This window comes from Phoxinus phoxinus (assembly GCF_949152265.1).
Source record: "Phoxinus phoxinus genome assembly, chromosome: 15".
In the NCBI taxonomy this organism is placed as follows: domain Eukaryota; kingdom Metazoa; phylum Chordata; class Actinopteri; order Cypriniformes; family Leuciscidae; genus Phoxinus; species Phoxinus phoxinus.
In genome coordinates, this window is record NC_136890.1 from 32,726,143 (window position 1) to 32,751,740 (window position 25,598).

Consider the following 25,598-nt stretch of genomic DNA (forward strand, 5'->3'; position numbering starts at 1 on the left):
AATATAAGTGAGTAATATAAGGCGAGTAGTGTAATATAATGAGTATTGTGATGTGAGTGAGTAGTGTAATATAAGTGAGTAACATAAGGCGAGTAGTGTAATATAATGAGTATTGTGATGTAAGTGAGTAGTGTAATATAAGTGAGTAGTGAGTGAGTAATGTGATGTAAGTGAGTAGTGTAATATAAGTGAGTAGTGAGTGAGTATTGTGATGTAAGTGAGTAGTGTAATATAAGTGAGTAGTGAGTGAGTATTGTGATGTAAGTGAGTAGTGTAATATAAGTGAGTAGTGAGTGAGTATTGTGATGTAAGTGAGTAGTGTAATATAAGTGAGTAGTGAGTGAGTAATGTGATGTAAGTGATTAATAGAAGGTGAGTAGTGTAATATAAGTGAGTAATGTGATGTAAGTGAGTAGTGTAATATAAGTGAGTAGTGAGTGAGTAATGTGATGTAAGTGATTAATAGAAGGTGAGTAGTGTAATATAAGTGAGTAATGTGATGTAAGTGAGTAATGTGATGTAAGTGAGTAGTGTAATATAAGTGAGTAGTGAGTGAGTAATGTGATGTAAGTGATTAATAGAAGGTAAGTAGTGTAATATAAGTGAGTAATATAAGGCGAGTAGTGTAATATAATGAGTATTGTGATGTAAGTGAGTAGTGTAATATAAGTGAGTAATAGAAGGCGAGTAGTGTAATATAAGTGATTAATAGAAGGTGAGTAGTGTAATATAAGTGATTAATAGAAGGTGAGTAGTGTAATATAAGTGAGTAATGTGATGTAAGTGAGTAGTGTAATATAAGTGAGTAGTGAGTGAGTAATGTGATGTAAGTGAGTAGTGTAATATAAGCTGAGTAGTGTAATATAAGTGAGTAGTGAGTGAGTAGTACGTGAGTAGTGTAATATAAGTGAGTAATATAAGGTGAGTAGTGTAATATAAGTGAGTAGTGTACTATAAGTGAGAAATATAAGGTGAGTAGTTTAATATAAGGTGAGTAGTGTAATATAAGTGAGTAGTGTACTATAAGTGAGAAATATAAGGTGAGTAGTTTAATATAAGGTGAGTAGTGTAATATAAGTGAGTAGTGAGTGAGTAGTGTAATATAAGTGAGTAATATAAGGTGAGTAGTGTAATATAAGTGAGTAGTGTACTATAAGTGAGAAATATAAGGTGAGTAGTGTAATATAAGTGAGTAGTTTACTATAAGTGAGAAATATAAGGTGAGTAGTGTAATATAAGGTGAGTAGTGTAATATAAGTGAGTAGTGTAATATGAGTGAGTAGTGTACTATAAGTGAGAAATATAAGGTGAGTAGTGTAATATAAGGTGAGTAGTGTAATATAAGTAAGTAATATAAGGCGAGTAGTGTAATATAATGAGTATTGTGATGTAAGTGAGTAGTGTAATATAAGTAAGTAATATAAGGCGAGTAGTGTAATATAATGAGTATTGTGATGTAAGTGAGTAGTGTAATATAAGTGAGTAATATAAGGCGAGTAGTGTAATATAATGAGTATTGTGATGTAAGTGAGTAGTGTAATATAAGTGAGTAATATAAGGTGAGTAGTGTAATATAATGAGTATTGTGATGTAAGTGAGTAGTGTAATATAAGTGAGTAACATAAGGCGAGTAGTGTAATATAATGAGTATTGTGATGTAAGTGAGTAGTGTAATATAAGTGAGTAATATAAGGCGAGTAGTGTAATATAAGTGAGTTGTGAGTGAGTAGTGTAATATAAGTGAGTAATATAAGGCGAGTAGTGTAATATAATGAGTATTGTGATGTGAGTGAGTAGTGTAATATAAGTGAGTAACATAAGGCGAGTAGTGTAATATAATGAGTATTGTGATGTAAGTGAGTAGTGTAATATAAGTGAGTTGTGAGTGAGTAGTGTAATATAAGTGAGTAATATAAGGCGAGTAGTGTAATATAATGAGTATTGTGATGTGAGTGAGTAGTGTAATATAAGTGAGTAACATAAGGCGAGTAGTGTAATATAATGAGTATTGTGATGTAAGTGAGTAGTGTAATATAAGTGAGTAGTGAGTGAGTAATGTGATGTAAGTGAGTAGTGTAATATAAGTGAGTAGTGAGTGAGTATTGTGATGTAAGTGAGAAGTGTAATATAAGTGAGTAGTGAGTGAGTATTGTGATGTAAGTGAGTAGTGTAATATAAGTGAGTAGTGAGTGAGTATTGTGATGTAAGTGAGTAGTGTAATATAAGTGAGTAGTGAGTGAGTATTGTGATGTAAGTGAGTAGTGTAATATAAGTGAGTAGTGAGTGAGTATTGTGATGTAAGTGAGTAGTGTAATATAAGTGAGTAGTGAGTGAGTATTGTGATGTAAGTGAGTAGTGTAATATAAGTGAGTAGTGAGTGAGTATTGTGATGTAAGTGAGTAGTGTAATATAAGTGAGTAGTGAGTGAGTATTGTGATGTAAGTGAGTAGTGTAATATAAGTGAGTAGTGAGTGAGTATTGTGATGTAAGTGAGTAGTGTAATATAAGTGAGTAGTGAGTGAGTATTGTGATGTAAGTGAGTAGTGTAATATAAGTGAGTAGTGAGTGAGTATTGTGATGTAAGTGAGTAGTGTAATATAAGTGAGTAGTGAGTGAGTATTGTGATGTAAGTGAGTAGTGTAATATAAGTGAGTAGTGAGTGAGTATTGTGATGTAAGTGAGTAGTGTAATATAAGTGAGTAGTGAGTGAGTATTGTGATGTAAGTGAGTAGTGTAATATATGTGAGTAATGTCAATCAGAATCCATCCTGCTTGAAAGAGCGCAAGCATGTAAAGCGAAAGAAACGACAAAATAATAAACATCTTAGAATAAACTGAACGATTTCATACGTAGTTATCGTTCTTGGTGTGAAAATGGCTTTAAGAATCACTTTTTTATTTATTTAATGACTTCAAACTTCAGCATATATTGTCTTCATGGTTTATGATATAAAATGAAAACACGTCTTTTAATTTGTAAAATGGCCAATAATGAGTTGATGGGTGTCAAATGTTTTCTTCGTCTAAGGGAGTTTCTCTGGAATGCTCTGTGTGATTCATTATCACATGTGTGGAGATAGTTGGTAAAACTCAACATTTAATAATACATAATTACAATCAAAAGTTGTATCTGATAATATTTAATGGACTTGAGCTGACATGAACTAGCAATGATCAGCTGTATTGTTATTAACTAACATTAACAAAGGTGAATAAATACTTCTATTGCTCTCTGCCAATCAACCAACATTAATTTAATTAATAGAACCTTATTATTGCACAGTTTTACTTATTCCCTTCATACATTAAGGATCACAGTTTGACTGAAAAATTATCAAATTTAATATAGCAAAAAATTAAAAGGTAATGAGCTCAGCTGCGTTTGTGGATGGATGGTTCATGTAATAAAATGACATAAAATATATTTTAATTTGATGATGTGTGTTTTCAGCCACTCAAACATTCAGTAATGTCACATTAATTATGGTTTCATCATAGATTTAAAAATGCACATCAAGTAAAGAAACAGTAAATGACACGACATAATATAAAAAATTATACAAATACAGTCATCACATCTCACAGTAATACAGCAGAGAAACACAGAATACTGTATCTGTCAATCCAGTGGATATTAACCCAAATACTGACCGTGTGTGTACAGAACAACCAACTTCTCTAACATCAGTCCAGTGTAGCACAAAACATCTCATAACAATCTTGCTAACGGAAATGAAGAGGAAAAAAGTGGATTCTGGAAACAAAATTCGGGGTAAATTAGCATGGCACACAGTGTATGCTTCAACCAATTTTGATATTATATAAAACATTTGACATACAAACTGCTATGCGTTGACTTTGTTTAAAATATCTTTCTCTTCTTTACAATCATTAATAAAATATAGCATTTTAGCTTTAGTATTTGGGTCTCATTTTCAATGATATCATGTAATTATAAATAGATGCTTTTCATTATACAAGAAAAATATTAACCGATGGCCACATTTACACTGCAAAAAATGCTTTTCTTACTGAGTATTTTTGTCTTGTTTCCGATCATAAGATATTATGTCCTGTTTTCTGGTGGTATTAATAGAAATTGAGTTGATGCTTAAAAAAAGCTAAATGATCTGCCAATGGGGTAAAGAAAAATCATCTTAATTCAAACAGAAACAAGATTATTTTTCTTACCCCATTGGCAGATAATTTAGCTTTTTTTAAAGCATCAACTCACTTAATTTTTTATTACTTATGTCATTTTACTACTTTAGTAAATGGATCTTGATTTAAGAAATGTTTGATATTTGGACTGGAAACCAGACAAAAATACTAAGTAAGAAAAGCATTTTTCCCAATAACAGTGTATTTACACCTTTCTCCTCAAGCTACACTGTATACAAGTCTGAGTGAAACCCTGACGCTGTGAAACACGACACCGCTGTAGTTCTCATCATTCACAGAAACTCAGCATAACACAAACATCTGGCATTAACACACATCACAAACACACACACACATCGTCTTCTTGAAAGTCAAGAGCCTTCGTTGCCGTCTCTAAAAGCCCAAAGCTCTGAATTATTGCCGCATTTTTCATAGTTTTCATGTAATGTTATTTTTACCTGGTACTAGTGCTAATGTAGTAAGACAGTGATATTAAAAGACCTTGATTGATATTGACGATGCATTCTATGAGACACTGGATCACAAAACCATCACGAGTCGCACATTTGTGGCAACAGCCAACATGGACCAAAATTATAGATTTTTCTTTTATGCCAAAAATCATTAGGATATTAAGTAAAGATCATGTTCCATGAAGATATTTAGTAAATGTCCTACCGTAAATATATAAAACATGTATTTTGTGAGTGAATGCAGCACAATCGTGAACATAAATGCACAACTTTAAAGGAGATTTTCTCAATGTTTAGATTTTTTTGCTCCTCAGATTCCAGATTTTCAATAGTTGTGTCTCGACCAAATATTGTCCTATCCTAACAAACCACACATCAATGGAGAGATTATGTATTCAGCTTCCATATGATGTATACATCTCAATTTCAAAAAAGTTGACCCATGTGACTGGTTTTGTGGTCCAGGGTCGCATATAAGCCAACAGATGAACACCCAGTATACACCTTGTTAATAAAACATACAATGTACAGATAAACCCAGAATATGAACACAATGCATGTTAAGCATATTTAATTGAATGTATCATCAATAACGTGTATATTGACTTTGATCTTTTAAAATCACAGTCTTAGGACACGGTAAGCACTTGTTTTAGATTGTCCCGCTGTCTTTAGTGAGGAAGGTGCTGTGCTGTACATGGAGCGCAAGAGCCCAAAACCTGCAGTTTGTTCACGGCTTTGTGTTTCTGCTTTAGAGAGATAATCGAAGTTTTAGTGGCTTGACTTAGATGATTGACAGGCCTGTTTTCAGTCTGAAAACTATGATTCTATAGATGGAAAGTGGTCTCCGTTTATATTTCTGCAGTTTATACAAAACAAATTAGATTTTTTAAAATCAAGATACAGTACATCAACTTAAGAAGCAAAATGACTTAGATTTGAAGTCTTGCTTTCTGAAGAAAACCATCAAAATAAATTGAGTTTGTGCTCAACAATCTTTTCCATGACTTTTGAGGTAAATATTCATGACCTAAAATTCCACGAAAGTCTATGTATTCATGTAAAATATAACTTTGTGGGTTTGTTTGTTTTTCCAAAACTTTTCCAGGCCTGGAAATCTGGAAAGCTATTTTAAAAATCTATCTGACTTTGCCAGATTTTTCATGACCGTCCAAACCCTAAAACAAGATTATTGAGATATTTTTCTTGATTTAAGCATGAAATAACTTAATTTTGATCAATTTTTCAGTAAAAAAGTAATTTTGCTCCTCAAGTTAGGAATTTGTAGTGGAAACCAAGAAAAAAAACGTGCACACTTTTTTTTGCCGTGCACATTGGCTGTAGATCCAAACGTCCCGAGCTGAAGTACAGAAGTCCACTGCTGTCTTTTTCATGGAGAACGCCAGGTTCTTCTCCACTATCCCTCCACTGAAGGCACAGGAAGCTTCGCTCACGTGCCTCGACACATTAAAGCCACTGCTGCTGGCTTTGCCTCGTTCAAACGTCCCGATGACAGGGTTAGACGTGTGTCAGATGAGTCTTTCTTCTGGAGGCACCTTCAGCACGCTGCCCATCTCCAGCCGAGCTCCGGCGACCTCCTGTTGACTGGGACTGTATGTTCCCTCAGACTGGCGTTTCTTCCGGGTGGTGAGAACCAGACAAACCAATCCCAGTGCTCCCAGCAGGACAGCGAGACACGCCAGCGGGACGGCCACCAGCAGCCACGGCACACGCTCCTTCTGCAGCTGCTTCTACAGGACCACAGGGAGAACATCAGAGCCCTGGGATTCACTCGTTGCAGAACATGTGGATGAGTCCACACATAAAAATAAAATTTAAAGTAAAAACTAATTTTTTGAAAAAATTCAATATTTCTTATGGCCCTATTATTGTAAATATTTTTAATATGATATTAAATTGTTAAACTTTTATGAATTCAATTGATTAGATATGCTGTTTGATTCATTTTTATTTAAACTTAAAGTGTAATTACTCAATTAAAACAAAATCAAGAAAAACTCAAATGGAAAACTTTTGAAAAATAAATAAATATAAATAATTTTTTGTTAAACTTTTCCTAAAAAAATACATTTTTGTTAAACTTTTATTAAAGTGCTGTTAAACGGCATACTGTACGTTACTACTATGGATTTTAATTACAACCATTAAAATGTAATGCCGAAAAATGAAAACAGAAAACAGAAAAAAAATTAACCGAGAAAATGTTTAATTTGGAACAAAAAAAACATTTATTTCATAGGGCCCTAAAAATTACAATTTTGTTAAACTTTTAATATATTGCTGTTAAATTGTATAAGTTCAATGATTTCGTTTAATTAGACATGCTTTTTGATTGCTAAAATTTTACTTCAATTCAAAATTTAAACACAAAAAAAACGGAATTTGGAAAAAAATTAAAGGGATTTCATAGGGCTCTTAAAATTGTATTTCTGTTTAAATTTTAATTAATTTCATGATTTCAATTAATTAGACATGGTTTTTGATGGTTAAAATTATTATTATTTTTAAATAAAACAGAATACAGAAAAAAAATTATTTCAAAGGGGAAAACAAATATTTTGGAAAAAATTGCATAGAGGCCCTAAAAATTTAATTACTAAAACTTAAAAAAAAAAAAAAAAATTTATCTATTAAAATGAAATTGAATCCAGATATAGGCTAATTGAACAGAACAATTTAATTTTGGGAAAAAATAAAACAGATATCATAGAGCCCTAAAATAATAATTTTTGTTAAACTTTTAATAAATTGTTGTTAAATTGTATAAGTTCCAAGATTTAAATTAATTAGGTATGGATATATTAACGAGAAAAAAGAACTAATCCAAAAAACGAATCCAAGAGAAGCAAGATCTCACCGTGTTCTCACAGTTTTCTCCGCTGACGTCCGACACACACTCACAGAGGTAGTGATTGGCTCCGTTCACACACGTGCCTCCATTAAGACACGGGTCCGACTCACATTCATCTATATCCACTTCACATCTGGAAAACAGAAAGTCCTCAGTCTAACTATAGTTTACACATGTGTGCCAAGAATTGTATATCTACATTAAAAGATACCACCATTAAAATGACTAATCAAAGTTAAAGCAACTTGTTCTCCCAGTACACTTATAAAACCTGAAGATGCAGAGTAAACAAAGATGCTGCTCTCCATTTATATCTTGCAATACAGAGCAAAGTGGACCGTCCATGTGTGTGTGTGAATCTGAGTTCAATATTTTGCCTGTATAAGAATGATTTGTTTCTGAATAAACATCCTCTGTTGCAGTGTTAGTGATACTAAAATGAAAAGTATTAAAAGTCGTTTCTGCCTATAAACTGAAATAAGTTGAAGTAATTAATATACAAAAACTAAAACTGAAATAAAAATAGATTAAAGCTAAATATAAATATTATGATGTGAAAAAAAGAATAAAATAAAATAAATGACTATAAATGAGATAAAAAAATGAATAAGTTGAAGTTGAAGTACTAAAATGATCAAAACTTAGTAAAAATAAATAAAAGCTAAATAGAAATACATAAAAAAGAATAAAATAAAAAATTCAATTCAATTCAATTCAATTTCAAAAAATATGAATGAATAGACAAATCACATGTATTTATACAATACAGATTGGTGCAAATAGGCAATTAACTAAATTAATGTTGCGAAATTATTTTTTTAATTATAAAACGGATTCAATTTCATCTCTACAGAAGACAATAGTGTCATTATTCTGCTCAATAAGTTGAACATCAATAATGTGCCAAAGTTTATCATTTATGAAATAAACTCAATTCAGCAGCTCTAGAGAAGATAACAGTGTCGAGATTAATTCAGTTCATTAACAGTGACAATGCTGCAATATACAGTATACATCGATTATGAAGCAAATTCAATACTATAAGTAACATTTGAATAGCACTGCTTTGCTGTCAATATTACATCCCTAGTCCCTTGAATACATCTAAAGGAGTGTTGATCCAGGGACAGGTTTTAGTTTAGTAACCCTTAAGTCGATTAGGCGTAATAATCCCCACATGACGAGTGTGTGTGTGTGTGTGTGTGTGTGTGTGTGTGTGTGTGTGTGTGTGTGTGTGTGTGTGTGTGTGTGTGTGTGTGTGTGTGTGTGTGTGTGTGTGTGTGTGTGTGTGTGTGTGTGTGTGTGTGTGTGTGTGTGTGTGTGTGTGTGTGTGTGTGTGTGTGTGTGTGTGTGGTCTCAGATCTCACCTGTCTCCGCTGAAGCCTGGTCTGCAGGTACAGTTTCTTCCCCACGATCCCTCAGTGCAAACGCCTCCGTTCTCACAGTCTGAGTCCACATCACAGCGACGCCATCTGACGACACACACTCAATTATCAATGATCAATAAAACAAATGGCATAATCCATAATGTGAAAATACAACAAGGCTTTATAGATATTAAACTCAATCAGACCAGGGGCCTTTTCTTTGAATATGGATCAAATGGTTCCCAATTCGGCTCAAATCTTCAAAGCAAACTTGAAGTTTCTCCAGCAGTGTTAGTTATAGAGTAACGACTTCTCAAACCTCGCTAACAGGGTTATTATTCAAGTCGCTGTTTAGATTTAAATAGGCAAATGCTTAAGAGTCTATGTTCAGACATTATTGCAGTGATTATTGTGTTTCTATGTTATAGTGAAACTGGAAAAATTTGAATATGGTGCAAAAGTTCATTTATTTCAGTAATTCAACTTAAAAGGTGAAACTAATATATTATATAGACTCATTACATGCAAAGTGAGATATTTCAAGCCTTTATTTGTTATCATTTTGATGATTATGGCTTGAAAACCTTTTCACAATATTCAAATTTTGAATTTGGGGTTTTCATAAGCTGTAAGCCATCAAAGGTCCATCAATGTTTGCTCAAGATCTTGAATTGAGAATGCGCAGGACGATTAATTTGTTCGGCCGTAAAATAAGTGATTATGTCAAAATTCCCTATAAAATGAATTAATAATTCCCTTTTGAGCTAAAGTGACCAGTTTCCCTTACAGAGAGATTGTAAAACTAATCTTGATCGAGCGGTTTAGTCCAAATGTTCTTTTTAAATATCTTCATTTGTGTTATATTTTTTTTATAAAAATGACTAAATAATAAAATGACTAAAATGTAACTAAAAGTAAAATTGGTAACACTTTACAATAAGGTTCATTAGTTAATGTGTTAACTAACATTAACTAATCATGAGCAATACATTTGTTACTGTATCTGTTCATCTTTGTTAACGTTAGTTAATAGAAATAAAGCTGTTCATTGTTTGTTCATGTTAGTTCACAGTGCATTAACTAATGTTAACAAGATTTTAATAAAGTATTAGTAAATGTTGAAATTAACATGAACAAAGATTAATAAATGCTGTATATGTGCAGTTCATTATTAGTTCATGTTAACTAATGTAGTTAACTGATGTTAACTAACGAACCTTATTGTAAAGTGTAACCGCAAAATTAAATGGAAGATATAAAAAATAAAAACTACATTCAAAATATTAATAAGAACTATAAGAAGAAGCAGCAAATCATCATATGATTTCTGAAGGATCATGTGACACCGAAGACTGGAGTAATGATGCTGAAAATTCAGATTTGATCACCGGAATAAATTATACTTTACTATATATTCACATAGAAAACTGCTATTTAAAATTGTAATAATATTTCACAATATTACTGTTTTTACTGTATTTCTTGAGCAGAAGAGACTTCTTTCTAGGGCTGTAAACGATTAAACGCGAATAATCAAATCCAAAATAAAAGTAAAAATAATTATTTTGTATATATAAATACACACACATGCATGTACAGTATATATTTAAGAATTTTTTTTATTTATATATAAAATTGTTATATTTATATATAATATAAACCATATAAAAATATATATGCAGTATATAAATGCAAATATTTCTCAAATATATACATGCATGTGTGTGTATTTATATATACAAAATAATTATTTTTACTTTTATTTTGGATTTGATTATTCGCGACTAATCGTTTACAGCCATACTTCTTTCAATATATATATATATGCATCAGCCAAGTGTCAAGCTAAACAAGTAAGCATTCAAAGATCAGGGGCCAGTTGCATAAACCTCTAAGACAGTCTAACACGTTAGTCTTAAAAAAATGTTCTTTATAGCTCATAGTTCATAGTTTTTAAAATCAGTTACATTAAAAAAAAACGTAGATTGGCCTAATTTGATTGGGAAAAGGAAGACTGACTGCCCCAGACTAACTGCTAGTGGGTCATGCTAGACACTGTTAACATGTGGCCATGTTTCTGCAGATGGCCCCAGGACCTGCAGAGATCACTCACTGGCAGGACGGGCCTGTGTGAGCCGGTGTACAGGCGCAGGTGTGTCCCAGGACGATGTTCACACACGAGCCTCCGTTCTCACAGCGATGCTTCTGGCACCAGTCCAGCTCCTCCTGGCAGTTCTTCCCGGCGTATCCATCGGGACACTCGCACTCATAGTCCCCGGGCAGATCCCGGCACACGCCGAGCACACAGGGCTGTTGGACACACTCGTCCACGTTCTCCTGGCAGCGTTCGCCCGTCCATCCCGGGACACACGCGCAGGCGAAGCGATTGAAGAGATCCGCGCAGGAGCCGTTGTTCAGGCAAGGCTCGGAAACACACACGCGGGAGCCGGAGCATCCCAGCTGAGGCTCCGTCCCACCAACTCGGATGAACTGGGACGTCTGCGGCGCCTCGTCCTCCAGGGGTCCGGAAAACGGTAAATAAACCCCACCGATCCGCACCTCTCCCAAACAGCCGGTGTAGTTCTCCGCCAGCCACACGGTGGAGAAGTTGAAGAAGTCCGAGCTGCCAGACGACGCCAGACTGGATCCCGACATCCGGCCGTCCACGTCCAGGATCCAGCGGGACGCCGAGTTCCTCGAGATGGATGTGTAGAGGAACACATGGTGCCATTCTCCGTCCGAAACCACGACGTCGCTGGTGAACGCGTGCACGTCCAGACTGTTACCCTCACGAAACTTCACGATCAGCGAGGAGTTCAGAAGCCCCATGCAGAAGAAGTCCAGCCGGCCCGAGGCGCGCAACAGCGTCCCGTTCTCCTCACGCGTCCGCAGATCCATGGAGATCCGCCTCACCGGGAACATCAGGGAGCCGTTGGCACTGAACCTCAGAGCATTGCTCTCGAATGTGGCGTTGGCTAAACCTGGAGTGAGGAGGAGTGTATTATTAATTCAATTATTTACTTGATGTACACTGGAAATGTCAATCATTTAAAGGGATAGTTCACTTTAAAATGAATATTCTGTCATCATTTACTCGCCCTCATGTTGTTTCAAACCTGTATGAATTTCTTTCTTCTGCTGAACACAAAGGAAGATATTTTGAAAAATGTCAGTAACCAGACGGTTAACTGGTCCCATTGACTTCCATAGTAGGAAAAAAATATATATTATGGAAGTCAATGGGACCAGTTAACTGTTTGGTTACCGACATTCTTCAAAATATCTTCCTTTGTGTTCAGAAGAAGAAATAAATTAATCTCGCTGATTTGAATCCAATTGGAATATTCTTTTTTATTGTAAAAAAAATGTGCTTTCCTGATGTTCTAACATTAGAGCATTGCATTAGAAACGCCAAGATCACGGGTTCGGTTTGAGTGGAAAAACTGCTGAACTGAAAAAAAAAGTACCTTCAATGCACATACATTTCTTGAAATAAAAGTGTCTGCAAAATGCATAAATATTGAGAAACATAACAAAATACATTATTTTTTAGTATTATTGGGTCTGTGCATTTAACCACTAAATGTATGGGTCAAGTTCAAGAAGATTTCAAGGAAAACACACTATGGTAACCAGATTTTTCGACAAACTCAAAAAATGCACTGCGGCTCAAACTGTCCTGAAACATTATATAAGGGTTAAAGGATTAGTTCACTTTTAAAAAACTTTTGCTGATAATTTACTCACCCCGATGTCATCAAAGATGTCCATGTCTTTCTTTCTTCAGTCGAAAAGAAATGAAGGTTTTTGATGAACACATTTCTCCATATAATGGACTTCACTGGGATCCAAACGGTTCAAGGTCCAGATGACAGTGTCAGCGCCGCTTCAAAGGGCTTTAAACGACACCAGACGATGAATACGGGTCTTATCTAGCGAAACCATCGTCATTTCAAAAATAAATAAAAAAGTTTAAGTTTTATAAGCACAAACGCTCGCCTTGCTCTGTTCTGTGATGCGCGTTCGTGAAGTCACGTAATACGCAATTACGTTGAAAAGGTCACGCTTCTATGAAAAGTAAAACATTTCTGTCCTGACGAAAATTTTCTTTTAGGCTTTTTAATATTACAACACCAGGATACGCACACGCAATGGGCATTTTAAAGGTGCACTTGGTAACTTTTTCCGCTTAATAAATCCGTTTAGAAATCATTTGGATGGTTAAATAATCTGTTCTGGTGAGACTGGTTACTTTCCCCGCTCCCCCCAGAGTTCCCAGGCGGAAAACCAGCCTTGCAACATTGGGACTAACGTCCCGGTAAGTTGAAAATAGGAAGTCTCGTGAGAAGCGAGAACGAGCGAGAACGAACGAGAAACACGAACTGTTTTATGATACTGTGTAATATGTATTACCCACCTCGGTAGACATAGCTCCACACGATAAAGTTGGTGCGTCTGGGACTCATTTGTTCACCACACCGGCTCCGACCATAACAAAAGCACATGAGCAGCGGTAGAAAGGGGGAGGAGGGCGCCGGCGCGCCGCAAGTGACTTTACGACAGTGATGTGAAAAATATACGCAGCGCAGCTGTAGGGGGAGCTCGTTGAGAAAATCAGCAAAGCGGTGGCTAGAGTTACAGAGTGCCGCTTTAAACGATAAACTGACACAAAGACATTTGAATATGTGTGTATGGTCCTCCTTCCGCACATCTGTAAACACTGACTCGTGAAGCGTGACCTTTTCAACGTAATTGCGTATTGATGTATTGCGTATTGAAATGAGCGAGCGTTTCGCTAGATAAGAGCCGTATTCATCGTCTGGTGTCGTTTAAAGCCCGTTGAAGCGGCGCTGACACTGTCATCTGGACCTTGAACCGTTTGGATCCCCAGTGAAGTCCATTATATGGAGAAATGTTTTCATCAAAACCTTAATTTCTTTTCGACTGAAGAAAGAAAGACATGGACATCTTGGATGACATCGGGGTGAGTAAATTATCAGCAAACGTTTTTTTAAAAGTGAACTAATCCTTTAAATGTTTCGTCTGAGATTAGTTTTCTGTTTTGAATGAAGCTCAGTCAGTCAGATACTCACACTCATAACCATCCGGCAGATCCACACACCGAGTGCCGGAGTCACACGGACCACTCGCACACCACACACGCGTGGCACACGTCTTCCCGGAGTAGTTCAGCGGACATAAGCACACAAAGTCGTTCCAGGCGATCCCGCATTTCCCTCCGTTCTCACACGGCTTCATCTGCAAACACAATGTGTGACGTCCAGACGAACAGCAGAACAGCGTTTAACACTCTCAGCAGAAGTTACTACTGTAGGAAAGATTTGTTTTTGAAAAAAGTCTCTTCTGCTCACCAAGGCTGCATTTATGTGATCAAAAAAAAACAGAAAAAGTGAAATATTACAGTTTTAAAAAGTTGTTTCTATGGTTAAAATATAAAGTGTAATTTATTCCTGTGATCAAAGCTGAATTTTCAGCATCATTACTCCAGTCTTCAGTGTCACATGATCCTTCAGAAATCAGTGTAATATGATGATTTGCTGCTCAAGAAACATTTATGATTATTATCGATGTTGAAAACTGCATAGTATGAGAACAAGTGGGGGTGTTGAAGTTTGTGATGTGTGCCCTCATACTGCTCATGTCACGTGTATGTGACCTGCTATCCATAAATGGATATATGTAAATAAATGTGGTTCCGGTCTAACAGAATACCGAGTGATGTCTGTGTGTTTTTTACTCCGTATATTTTAGTAAAATAACCGGTTATAATTCACGAAAATGGCTGTGCCAACAAATGTGATAAAACATGTAACCAACATGCTAATTTATGCTACTAAAATGCTAAATCATGCAACGTCTTAACCATGCTAACATGCTAATTGCAATGTGCCAAAACATGCTAATTCATGTTGGCACTGTGCCAAAACATACTAATTTATGCTAGCAATGTCCTAATTCATGTTAGCAACATGTTAGCAACATGCTGATTCATGATAGCAATCTGCTAAAAACATTCTAATTCTTGTTAAATTGTGTTAAAACATGTTAACAACATGTTAATTAAATTAGAAATGTGCTGATTAATGCTAGAAATATGTTTAAACAGGCTAGCAATATGTTAATGCATGCTATCAATGCACTAAAACATGTTAACAATAAGCTAATTCATGTTAACAATGTACTAAAACATGCTAGCAATGTGCTAATTCATGTTAGCAATGTACTAAAACATCCTAGCAATGTGCTAATTCATGCTAGCAATGCACTAAAACATGTTAGCAATATGCTAATTCATGTTAGCAATGTACTAAAAATGCTAGCAATGTGCTAATTCATGTTAGCAATGTTTAAAACATACTAGCAATGTGCTAATTCATGCTAGCAATGCACTAAAACATGTTAGCAATATGCTAATTCATGTTAACAATACACTAAAACATGCTAGCAATGTTCTAATTCATGTTAGCAATGTAATAAAACATTTGAGTAGTATGCTAATTCATGCTAACAATGCACTAAAACATGTTAGCATTATGCTAATTCATGTTAGCAATGTACTAAAACATGCCAGCAATGTGCTAATTCATGCTAGCGATGTCTTAAAACATGTTAATTAATGCTAGCAGTGTTTTTCTCTTTCCACTTCATTAAATTTAAAGCTTATACAATCTTTTGTAACATTATAAATGTCTTTAATGTCACTTTTGATTCATTTAACTGATGAACCTGATGAACCTTGATGAATAAAAGTATTAATTTCTTTAAACTGATCCCAAACTTTTGAACGGTAGTGTCTCACCTTACACGTCTGGTCGCCCACACAACCCTCCAGCACATTAGATGAGTTTCTGGGTAAGTAGCTTGAATGCTGTGGTTTCTGGCTGATGCTCCCCGAGTACATGAACAGTTGTGTGTCGTCTATCCGGACGTCCTGCAAACAACCCTTGAAATATCCGCCCCACTGTACAGCGTTTTCTCCTTCGGGAAGCCCACCGAGATACGCCACATCTCCCGCCTCCACCTCAAAATCCACATGACTGGCAGAAATCTGCTGCGTTTCATTAAACACTATAACACCGGGATATTTTTGAATCGCAACAAAGACCTTCTTCCCGTCGGTTAGGAATCTGGACGCCTTTATGATGGAGTTGTATATCGCGATGTATACTGAGCCATTCTTCAGAAAAAGAGTGAAGTAAGCTTGATTCTCACGCTGGAGCTGGAGGAGCAGGCCGTCTGGGTGACGTGATCTCAGCCACAGCGACACGCTCAGGTTTGAGTCGTGCTTCTGGAGGATGGGGAACGCCGCGAAGCTTCTGTTGCGCTCGTGGCTGAACGTCCAGGAAGAGTGCTCTGTCGGGAAACAAAAATAAGAAAACAAGAATTTATAGTTGATAAGACCTACTTTATGCCTAGTTCACACTACACAAGGAACACGCCACATTTTTTAGGACTTTAGCTTATTCCCCGTATCCCCCAGAGTTAGATAAGTCCATACACACCCTTCTCATCTCCGTCGTAACTCTGTCTGACACACCCGCCGCTAGCCTAGCTTAGCACAAAGACTGGAGGTAAATGGCTCCAGCTAGCATACAGCTCCCAATAAGTGACAAAATAATGCTAACATTTTCCTATTTACATGTTGTGATTTGTATAGTCACAGCGTGTACAAATAACAAAGTCACATGAGACACAGCCATCTTCTAACCGTATACACACTGGGAACTATATTCTCAGAAGGCGAATCACTGCTACTTCTGCGGATTGATTTGCTGTTTAGACTACAAGACTTGCTCTGGAGTCATGAAGTCGTTGTGCGTGTGTGTGCGTGTGTGTGTGTATATATATTAATTAAATAGAGGCATCAAATGAGGCTTAAATTAAGGTTTACCAAATTAAGGCTTACAAATAAAAGTCATATCATTGGCACATAATTTAATAATTAATTACGCCAAGCTGCTATTGAAAAAGTCCGCTCACCTTCTGAACAGTTGTGTCCATGAAACGGCGTGTGGCATCGGCACGTGTAGTCGGTCCACAGATCCACACAGTGTCCTCGCTCAGAGCAGGGATCGGGACGGCAGCGTTCCCGTCTCTCACAGCCCATCTGCACATGCTGAGAGCTGAGGCTTCTGGGTAACACCAGCTGACCATCTACACGCAGATCCTCCAAACACCCGACGAATCCCGTCCCGGACGCCGTGTTGTTGAGGAACTCCGGAGGAACGCCTCCGAGGTGTGTTTTCTCCAAACCCTTCGGCTGGAAGGACAGAAGCTGGTTGTGTCCTCCATCCTCAGCGCTCTTGTTTTCTGACATCAGGGTCAGAACGAGTCGCTCATCCACACTGACAGAGACTTCATGCCAGAGGCCGTCACTGAAACCCCCGGGTAACATCACAGCAAGCCCTAAATCTCCAGATTCGGCTCTGGAGAGAAGATTCCCAGCACTCAGCTCCAGTGTGAAGAAGTGCTCTTGGGTTCCCCGGTAGAGGAGTATAGCGTCTGGTAAAGTCGTCCTGAACCTCATCTGGACACTCGGCGCTTGTGGTCCCGCGTGCCGGCGACTCCTGTTCCCGTGCGAATCCTCCAAGACCACATAACCTCCACCCGTCATGGAGAAGGTGGTGGAGGTTTCGCATCTGTCCCCGTGATAACCAGAAGGACACATGCAGGTGTGTCGATGCTCCTCTCCATGCAGTGATGGCCAGCAGGTGGCGCTGTTCAGGCAGGGGTCGTTCACACACCCGGTCAGCGCCACGTCACAGTCTCGGCCGCCCCAGGGCATCTGGTCCCGCGCAGGACGAGGACAGGAACACATGTAGGCATTAATGCCATCCTCACACCGGCCACCGTTCCGACACGGCTCGCTCTCACACTCATCCACGTTAATCTCACACACCACACCTGCAGGGGGATCACACACACACACACACAGCTCATGTGAGGCTTACGGACTGTTCTACAAAACTGTTCTCATGAAAGTGTGCATTTATACCACGAATGTTATTTCTCCCGCCATTTATACGCCAAAAATAGTTTTCGCGTGCATATGATACACACTTGATAGCGTCCTGGTTTGCTCTGCTCACAATATGGCAACAGTTTTGTGATTATGTATCAATATGACTATAAAGAAGAAGAAGAAGAAGAAGTGTTGATAATAATAATAATAATACATAAAATATATAAAGACATGAAGTATTTATGTAATATAATACAAATACAAAAATATAAATATAATATAAAAATATGTTTTATTATTTTTGCTAATATTATAATAATATTATTATAGTATTAAGTACTATTACTATTGTAATATTTCACTATAATATAAAAATTGAGTATTTAATACAATATAAAAACAAATATAATATAAAAATATAATCATACATTGTATTATTACTGTTGTTGTTGATAATATAATAATAGGTAATAATATATAATACGGTGGCCGAGAGGTGCAAAACAAATCACAATTATAAAAACAAAATAATAAATCCAAAAACAAAATAACAATTCAGAAAACAAAATAACAATTCAGAAAACACAACGACAATTCAGAAAACAAAATGACAATTCAGAAAACACAAAAACAATTCAGAAAACAAAATAACAAATCCAAAAACAAAATAACAAATCCAAAAACAAAATAACAAATCCAAAAACAAAATAACAATTCAGAAAACAAAATAACAATTCAGAAAACACAACGACAATTCAGAAAACAAAATGACAATTCAGAAAACACAAAAACAATTCAGAAAACAAAACGGAAAAGGTAGGTATATTTTGAAAATGGTATACGTATCGCTGATTGGACAAGACACCTGTCAATCAAGCAAGAACCGGAATCAAGCGATTACTGGTAGTACCGAGGGTAGAAAAGCGATTCGTCTCGGACAAGTGGATCAGTACCGTTACTTTAGTACATGCACGCAGCTTTCTTCTACCGTGAACGAGATTATAATGTTATTTCCTGATGCTGATGTACAGATCAAACGTTAAATCTGAGGTAGTAGACATATATTCATAGGCGTAATTTGCGGGTTGGGGCGGGTTGGGGCGGGTGGGACATGTCCCCAGACTCCCCACCACTTTTTTCCAGGGTCGATTGTGTCCCCACCACTTTTGAAACATCTCGCGGCACGGATGTACCAATAAAAATAAATAAAACATCTCCAGTTCACTCTAGCTATTTGTTAAATAAGAGGCGATTTAGCGCTGAAAAGAGTTGTTGAAATCAAGAGATCAAAGTGCTCGTTGCCGCTGTTCTGCTGTGGCTCGCGCACAGTCTTTACACGGACGCGCGCTTCAATCCGTTGCGGAGAGACTCCATTAGTTCCGGTGAAATCACAAAACATAATGCACAAAAACGTGTCACTGCTTGATATACACCCACTGATAAACAATCGGTTTTGATGAGAAAAAAATATATACTGCTTAGTGCGGATTAGAACCCAGAACCTCTGACACGCTTGGCAAAAGTTCTGCCACTGGACCATTCAAGTACATGTGTGAATCAGCCGAATCTATGCATTTGTATTACATCTCATCAAACAATAAATTAAACACAATGCGGTACTGAAAAAAAAAATACACATGATTTGACCGTTTATTTGATTAAATATCAAAAACGAATCGCTTTTCTACCTTCGGTACTTCCAGTAATCGCTTGATTCTGGTTCTTGCTTGATTGACAGGTGTCTCGTCCAATCAGCGATACGTATACCATTTTCAAAATATACCTACCTTTTCCGTTTTGTTTTCTGAATTGTTTTTGTGTTTTCTGAATTGTTATTTTGTTTTCTGAATTGTTATTTTGTTTTCTGAATTGTTATTTTGTTTTCTGAATTGCTATTTTGTTTTCTGAATTGTTCTTTTGTTTTCTGAATTGTTTTTGTGGTTTCTGAATTGTTTTTGTGGTTTCTGAATTGTTATTTTGCTTTCTGAATTGTTATTTTGCTTTCTGAATTGTTATTTTGTTTACTGAATTGTTATTTTGTTTTCTGAATTGTTATTTTGTTTTTATAATTGTGATTTGTTTTGCACCTCTCGGCCACCGTAAATAGTACTATAATAATAATAAATAAAATAATAAATGATAGCCTACTAAATAAAAAAATAAGAAATATTACTATTGTAAAAAATTAAGTATTTAAATCATATAATATAAAAATATAAAGATAATATAAAAAGATAATACATTTTATTATTATTATTGTGGATCATATAATAACAATAACAGCAATACTATAAAAATGAATACTATTACTATTGTAATAATTCACTGTAAAATGTAAAAGAAAAAATTTAAGCAATATAATAACAATATACTAAGTTTTATTTTGTTGTTGATAATAATATTACATAAAATATACAATAATACTAAATAAAAAAATATTACTATTCTAATATTTTGTCGTAAAATGTACTAATATTATGTCTAACACTTTTTGAAATACGCAACACATACATTTATCAATCGCAATAAGCCATATCATGATTCCAGTTTTATTTTGATGAATTGTGCAACTCTATGAACACTCTTTTTATGCCCGGATTTTAAAGATCCCGTGACTTAGAAAGTGAGTGTTTATACTTTAATTATATCAATCAAATGAAGAAAACATAAGACTTAATTTGAGTGAAAGCCAACAAACCACAAAAATGCAAGTGACGATGTCAATCATAAGCAGAAACTTATGAAGCAACTGCAATTACTAACAGCACAGTGAGATAAAAACAAATAAATTGACTTTTAATTGCATTTACTTTAATCCTTTTAGTAATGTAATCTGGTAAAAGGATTTGCATGCCAGCATATGGTTGGAACGGTTGCTTCTACTTAACTGAAGTTTATTTAGTGTGTTTAGTTTAATATACGGTTAACTTCTGCTGTGAATAATCATAATACTGTACTTGTAAATATGACCAAACTAGAGAGGCTGTTATTAAGCATTCCTGACAGTTATAATCATGTCAGTGCAAACTGTAAAGAGTTATAGTAGTTGCTTGTAATACACATTTTGCAAATAAGATCTCGATAAGCTGCTTGGAAACAATGTGTATTGTGAAAAGCAAATGAAACTGACTTGATAACTCAATTCTAGCGCATGTTATGCAAAAAGTTGCACTACAGTTAAATTTATCATGCATATATATGAGGGGGAAAAAACAAGTTAATATTGTGAAACCAACAATGTTAGCAACACCACAATACTGAATTACAAGAGTAAACTAGAACAATACAAACCTAGAGCGGACATGTACAGTATTTTTTACAGTATAGTTTTCCAGCTAAATTCTTAAATCAAGATACTACTTGAGATGCAATACAATAAAATAATAGACTTGTTTTCAGAGAAATGTAATGCAAAGGGAAAATAAGTTTATTTTTCTGACCCCCACTTGCAGAAATATATTTTAAAAAATTATAATAAAGATGTGCAAAATATCATAAAATAAGAGTCTTGTTTTCTGGAGAGATTTTTCTAAAGAAAACTACAAATTTGACTTGCTTAACGTCATGCGTTACAATAGTCATTATTTTGTTTTTCTTCGTTTCTGATGTCGCAATACATCATAAATACATCACTTTCATGAAATCAAGCAACATACTCTTCACATAGACAGCGAGTGTGTGTGCGACAGTAGCGGCGGGAGGCTAAATTATTTACCACAGCGGTAACGGACAATTCCGCTTCCAACCTGTAGGACGACCGCAGAGGAAAAGTTATTTAGTGTTGCTTTAAATTTATGATGAATATCATACATAAACATTAAAATGTGTTCTGGATTTTCAGGCACTTTAGTTATTAATTGAAAAGCACAAGAAACTTCCTGTTCACCGCAACTAGTGATATCCTCACTCAGTGTTTTTGTTTTGTAATCCAGTGCAAATATGTAAAGTGACACATGATAAGCCTTGTTTTCTGAAAAATATATCATAAGTAAGTTTAAGTTTGTTTATTTATTTTTATTTTTTAAATGGGGTCAGAAAAATAAGCTTGTTTTTCCTCTGAATTAAGTGCATTTTTCTTATGTCTCATTAGAACCTCAGAAACGCGACCCGATCTGGCAAACTTACATAGTGTGATTATAGCAGATATAGGACCGCAAAGCGGAGGCAGAAGTGCCGTTCACACTGTAAACCCGAATAAGTTAGCAAAACTCAAAACATTTAAGTCAATCAATTGCCTCAAATTTTTTAAGTTATGATTTTTAAAATCAAGCAGATTTTTGTTTTTAACTTATACATTTGAATTGTTCTTAACTTGAAATGTTTGAGTACACTAATTCATACCATTACCGATGTGAACACTTTTATTAGTAAAAACTTAGCTATATTTAACAAGCTAATCTGCTAACATACTAATTTGTTAACATATTAGCAATAGTGTGTTATACAGAAGCACTTGCTGTATGAGGGCAACAACATAAAGTTATTATTTGCTCTCAAATCAAGATCATGCACCACTCGTCACCAGTTTCAGTTTCTTTATTTATAGTTGGTACCATGATGGTAATATCCTAAAACCAACATTAACAGAAATTCTTCTAAATTAGCATAACAAAACATTAATCACTAGCCTACTAAATATCCCACTTAACATTAGTCTGGTACAAAAAAACATTATATTACTCCTAATTTTAGCATTTACTCTCCCTTTCGAGTGCCATCGGCAAAGCATGCTGGGAAATAGACATCCCAGCCGTTTCAGTGAAACTTAAGTACGTCTAAATTAAAAGAAATAATTTCATAAAACTCAAAACAATGAATCAGTTCAGTTTACTTAAATATATTAGTTCTGTGAACTTGAAAAAGAAAGTGCTAAATACTCATAAAAGTTAATTTGCCTGAACTAATTAGTTAATTTAAGTTTGTCCTACTCAAACCAGTTAATTATTTTAAGCGTTAGGGTTTACGACTTGATGAACGACTGAAACGATTTTGAAAACATTATTTTAAGGTAAAAAAATATTCTTTAGTGTTGCTTTAATTTCAAAGTAAGGAACCAGTCGCTCTTCGTGGACAGGAGAGTCCCGAGCTTATTCCCACATGACTTCCAGAACGCCCCTTTACCTGTCAGGAGAAGCATCCCACTGCAAATGACTGTCAGTATCAGTCCTCTCATCCCGCCGGAGTCTCTCCTCAATAACACTAAAGACTGACACAACTGACAGTTTCCAATCCAATCTCTTCCTACTTCTCTCAGCGCTCCTTTCTTTCCAGCTTCCCTGTATTTTTCCGTTTTGCACAAACGCACACGCAGCGTGGCTGGAGCGTCCCGGAGTGAGTGCGAGGGATGAGGGATAATAATCCACAGATTCCCTCCCTTCCCAGCCGGCTCCTGTCAGTGCTGACATCAGGAATGCCTACCGACTCATTACTGGACATGTGGGTTGAGTGTGTGTCCGTGTGGGAAGGTTTCAGGATGCCTGGACGCACTACACAACTATACGCATTATACTGGTGAAACTGGAAAAATTAGAATATCGTGCAAAAGTTCATTTATTTCAGTAATTCAACTTAAAAGGTGAAACTAATATATTATATAAACTCATTACCTGCAAAGTGAGATATTTCAAGCCTTTATTTCTTATCATTTTAATGATTATGGCTTGAAAACCTTTGAAAAAAAGGTTGAGGTTTTCATAAGCTGTAAAGCATAATCATCAAAATTATAACAAATAAAGGCTTGAAATATCTCACTTTGCATGTAATGAGTCTATATAATATTAGTTTCACCTTTTAAGTTGAATTGCTGAAATAAATGAACTTTTGCACCATATTCTCATTTTTCCAGTTTCACCAGTATATACAGCACTGGCCAAAAGTGACGCTACAAGCTCAGAGTTGGATTTTCTCTGGAAAATGAGCGCTGGAAATGAACTGAACTAAACTAGACTACAGAAATCCGGCATGCTGGAGTTATTAGTCCGAGCTGTGGGTGTTTGTTGTTCAGGATCATCTGTGTTAAGCTGCTCTCCTGTAAGCGTCTCACCTCGCTTCACACTAAACACTATTACAACACCATTTGTTTTCTTAAAGTTGGAGCGTGTCTATGATTTTGAGCACAGATTCAAACTGGATCTCTGTGATTAAAACTGAGTTGGGAGTTTATACAGAGTTCTTCAGTATTACTCCTACATTTATTAGAGTAAATCATGTTTTTTTTAAATATCTAGTATCACTTCATTTGTTGAAGTGAATTTTGGGGTGAACTATCACATTCATTTAAAGGCAAAACAGATTCTTCTGAAAAGCAGACATTTTTTCTTTCTTTAAAGTCCCCCAGTGGTGAAAATCCAGCTTTTAATGTTGTTTATGTGTCTATGTGGTGTTTTTAATACGCTTTAAGACCATGTGTAAATTCAAAAGTCTTGAATTGCTGAGTATTTCTGAAAAACTGCAGTGAACCAAAGACAGTCTCAAAAACACGGTTTGAAATCGCTGGTGTTTCTGACGTCACACACTACCTTGTAACCAATCAGATCAACGTGTGATCGTCAACCAGTGGATCTCTGAGTGAGTGAGTGAGTGGAGGCGGGGCTCATTTGCATATTCATAGAACCGCTTATACTGAATGAGGCAAGGGTGTCGAGTTACATTCAAGCTATTTGAAGGCATGAATAAAAAAAATTCAAGGAAAAAACGTTTAAATATGTAATTTTTGTGATCAAAGATGAGTTTTAAGTGATAAAATGATTGACTACAGGGGGACTTTAAGTGTAAAGACATTAGTTATCTTCAGTCATTTTGCTTCTCAAGTAAATGTATCTTGATTTAAGGATGTTTAGATATTTGTGCTGGAAAACAAGAGGAAAATACTGAGGTAGAAAATCTTTTGTAGCTGTGTACAGCAGTGTAGCGGTAGCGGTACGAGCAAGTTTACAAAGTCAGAAAAGCCACTCATACGGAGCTGGTTACATGATGTCAAAATGCACTTGTTTGAAAATCATGCATTATGGTAAAAGTGTTTTGAGGTCATTTGAGGTGAAAAAATAAGTCTTTGTTAATCGATGATCTGCATAAAAAAAACATTTAAAAAAATCTTGGCACTAGTGTTCATTTTAGCTGGAGACTGCAGTGAATTGTGTGTATAGGTACAGTTTTTAAAAGCCTATTTTTTGAGCCCATGTTGTGCATTTAGCAGTTGGATATATTTGCATTATTTAGATGTTTTTACAGAAAAGAATAGGGGTTATAAGGATGAGACGCACACACCTGTAAACCCCGGCGGACACCAGCAATGAAATGCATTGACGAGATCTTCACAGGTTCCTCCGTTTCCACACGGTGCCGACTCACATTCGTTGACGTTCACTGAGCAGTTTTCACCTGAAACACAGAGACGCTGCGGTTACTGATGCTGTTTAATGCTCTGAGAGCAGCGGTCAGCAGTGTTTCTCACCAGTGAACCCAGCGAGACAGTGGCACAGGTATCCAGACGCGCTCTCGTAGCTGAAGTCCTGGTCCAGTTCAGGCAGAACTCTGTAGTGTCTCGAGTCGGATCGCTGGAAACATTCACCGCCATTCACACACGGCCTCGCGTCACACTCGTTCACGTCAACCTCACAGTTGTCGCCTTCATAGCCTGAAATAAACAACAGAAGAAACTCAACAACTGACTTTATACTTCATATTTTCAAATTTCAATTAGCTTTTATTTGATATTTTAGTAGTGCTGTCAAGTTTGTAAA

General features: G+C 35.9%; 1 protein-coding gene across 1 annotated transcript in view; it reads right to left on the bottom strand.

The window, feature by feature from the left end:
• Window positions 1–2,932: 2,932 nt before the first annotated feature.
• crb2b (crumbs cell polarity complex component 2b) overlaps window positions 2,933–25,598 on the bottom strand; it is a 41,240-nt gene continuing 18,574 nt past the window's right edge. The window contains exons 5-13 of the mRNA XM_079636544.1: window positions 25,310–25,492; window positions 25,123–25,236; window positions 16,875–17,798; window positions 15,694–16,247; window positions 13,967–14,132; window positions 10,987–11,854; window positions 8,874–8,978; window positions 7,513–7,639; window positions 2,933–6,385 (exon numbers count right to left, since the gene is read on the bottom strand). Of these exons, the coding sequence (XP_079492670.1) occupies window positions 6,164–6,385; window positions 7,513–7,639; window positions 8,874–8,978; window positions 10,987–11,854; window positions 13,967–14,132; window positions 15,694–16,247; window positions 16,875–17,798; window positions 25,123–25,236; window positions 25,310–25,492 (3,263 nt within the window). The 3' untranslated portion in view covers window positions 2,933–6,163. The remainder of the gene's footprint in view (window positions 6,386–7,512; window positions 7,640–8,873; window positions 8,979–10,986; window positions 11,855–13,966; window positions 14,133–15,693; window positions 16,248–16,874; window positions 17,799–25,122; window positions 25,237–25,309; window positions 25,493–25,598) is intronic.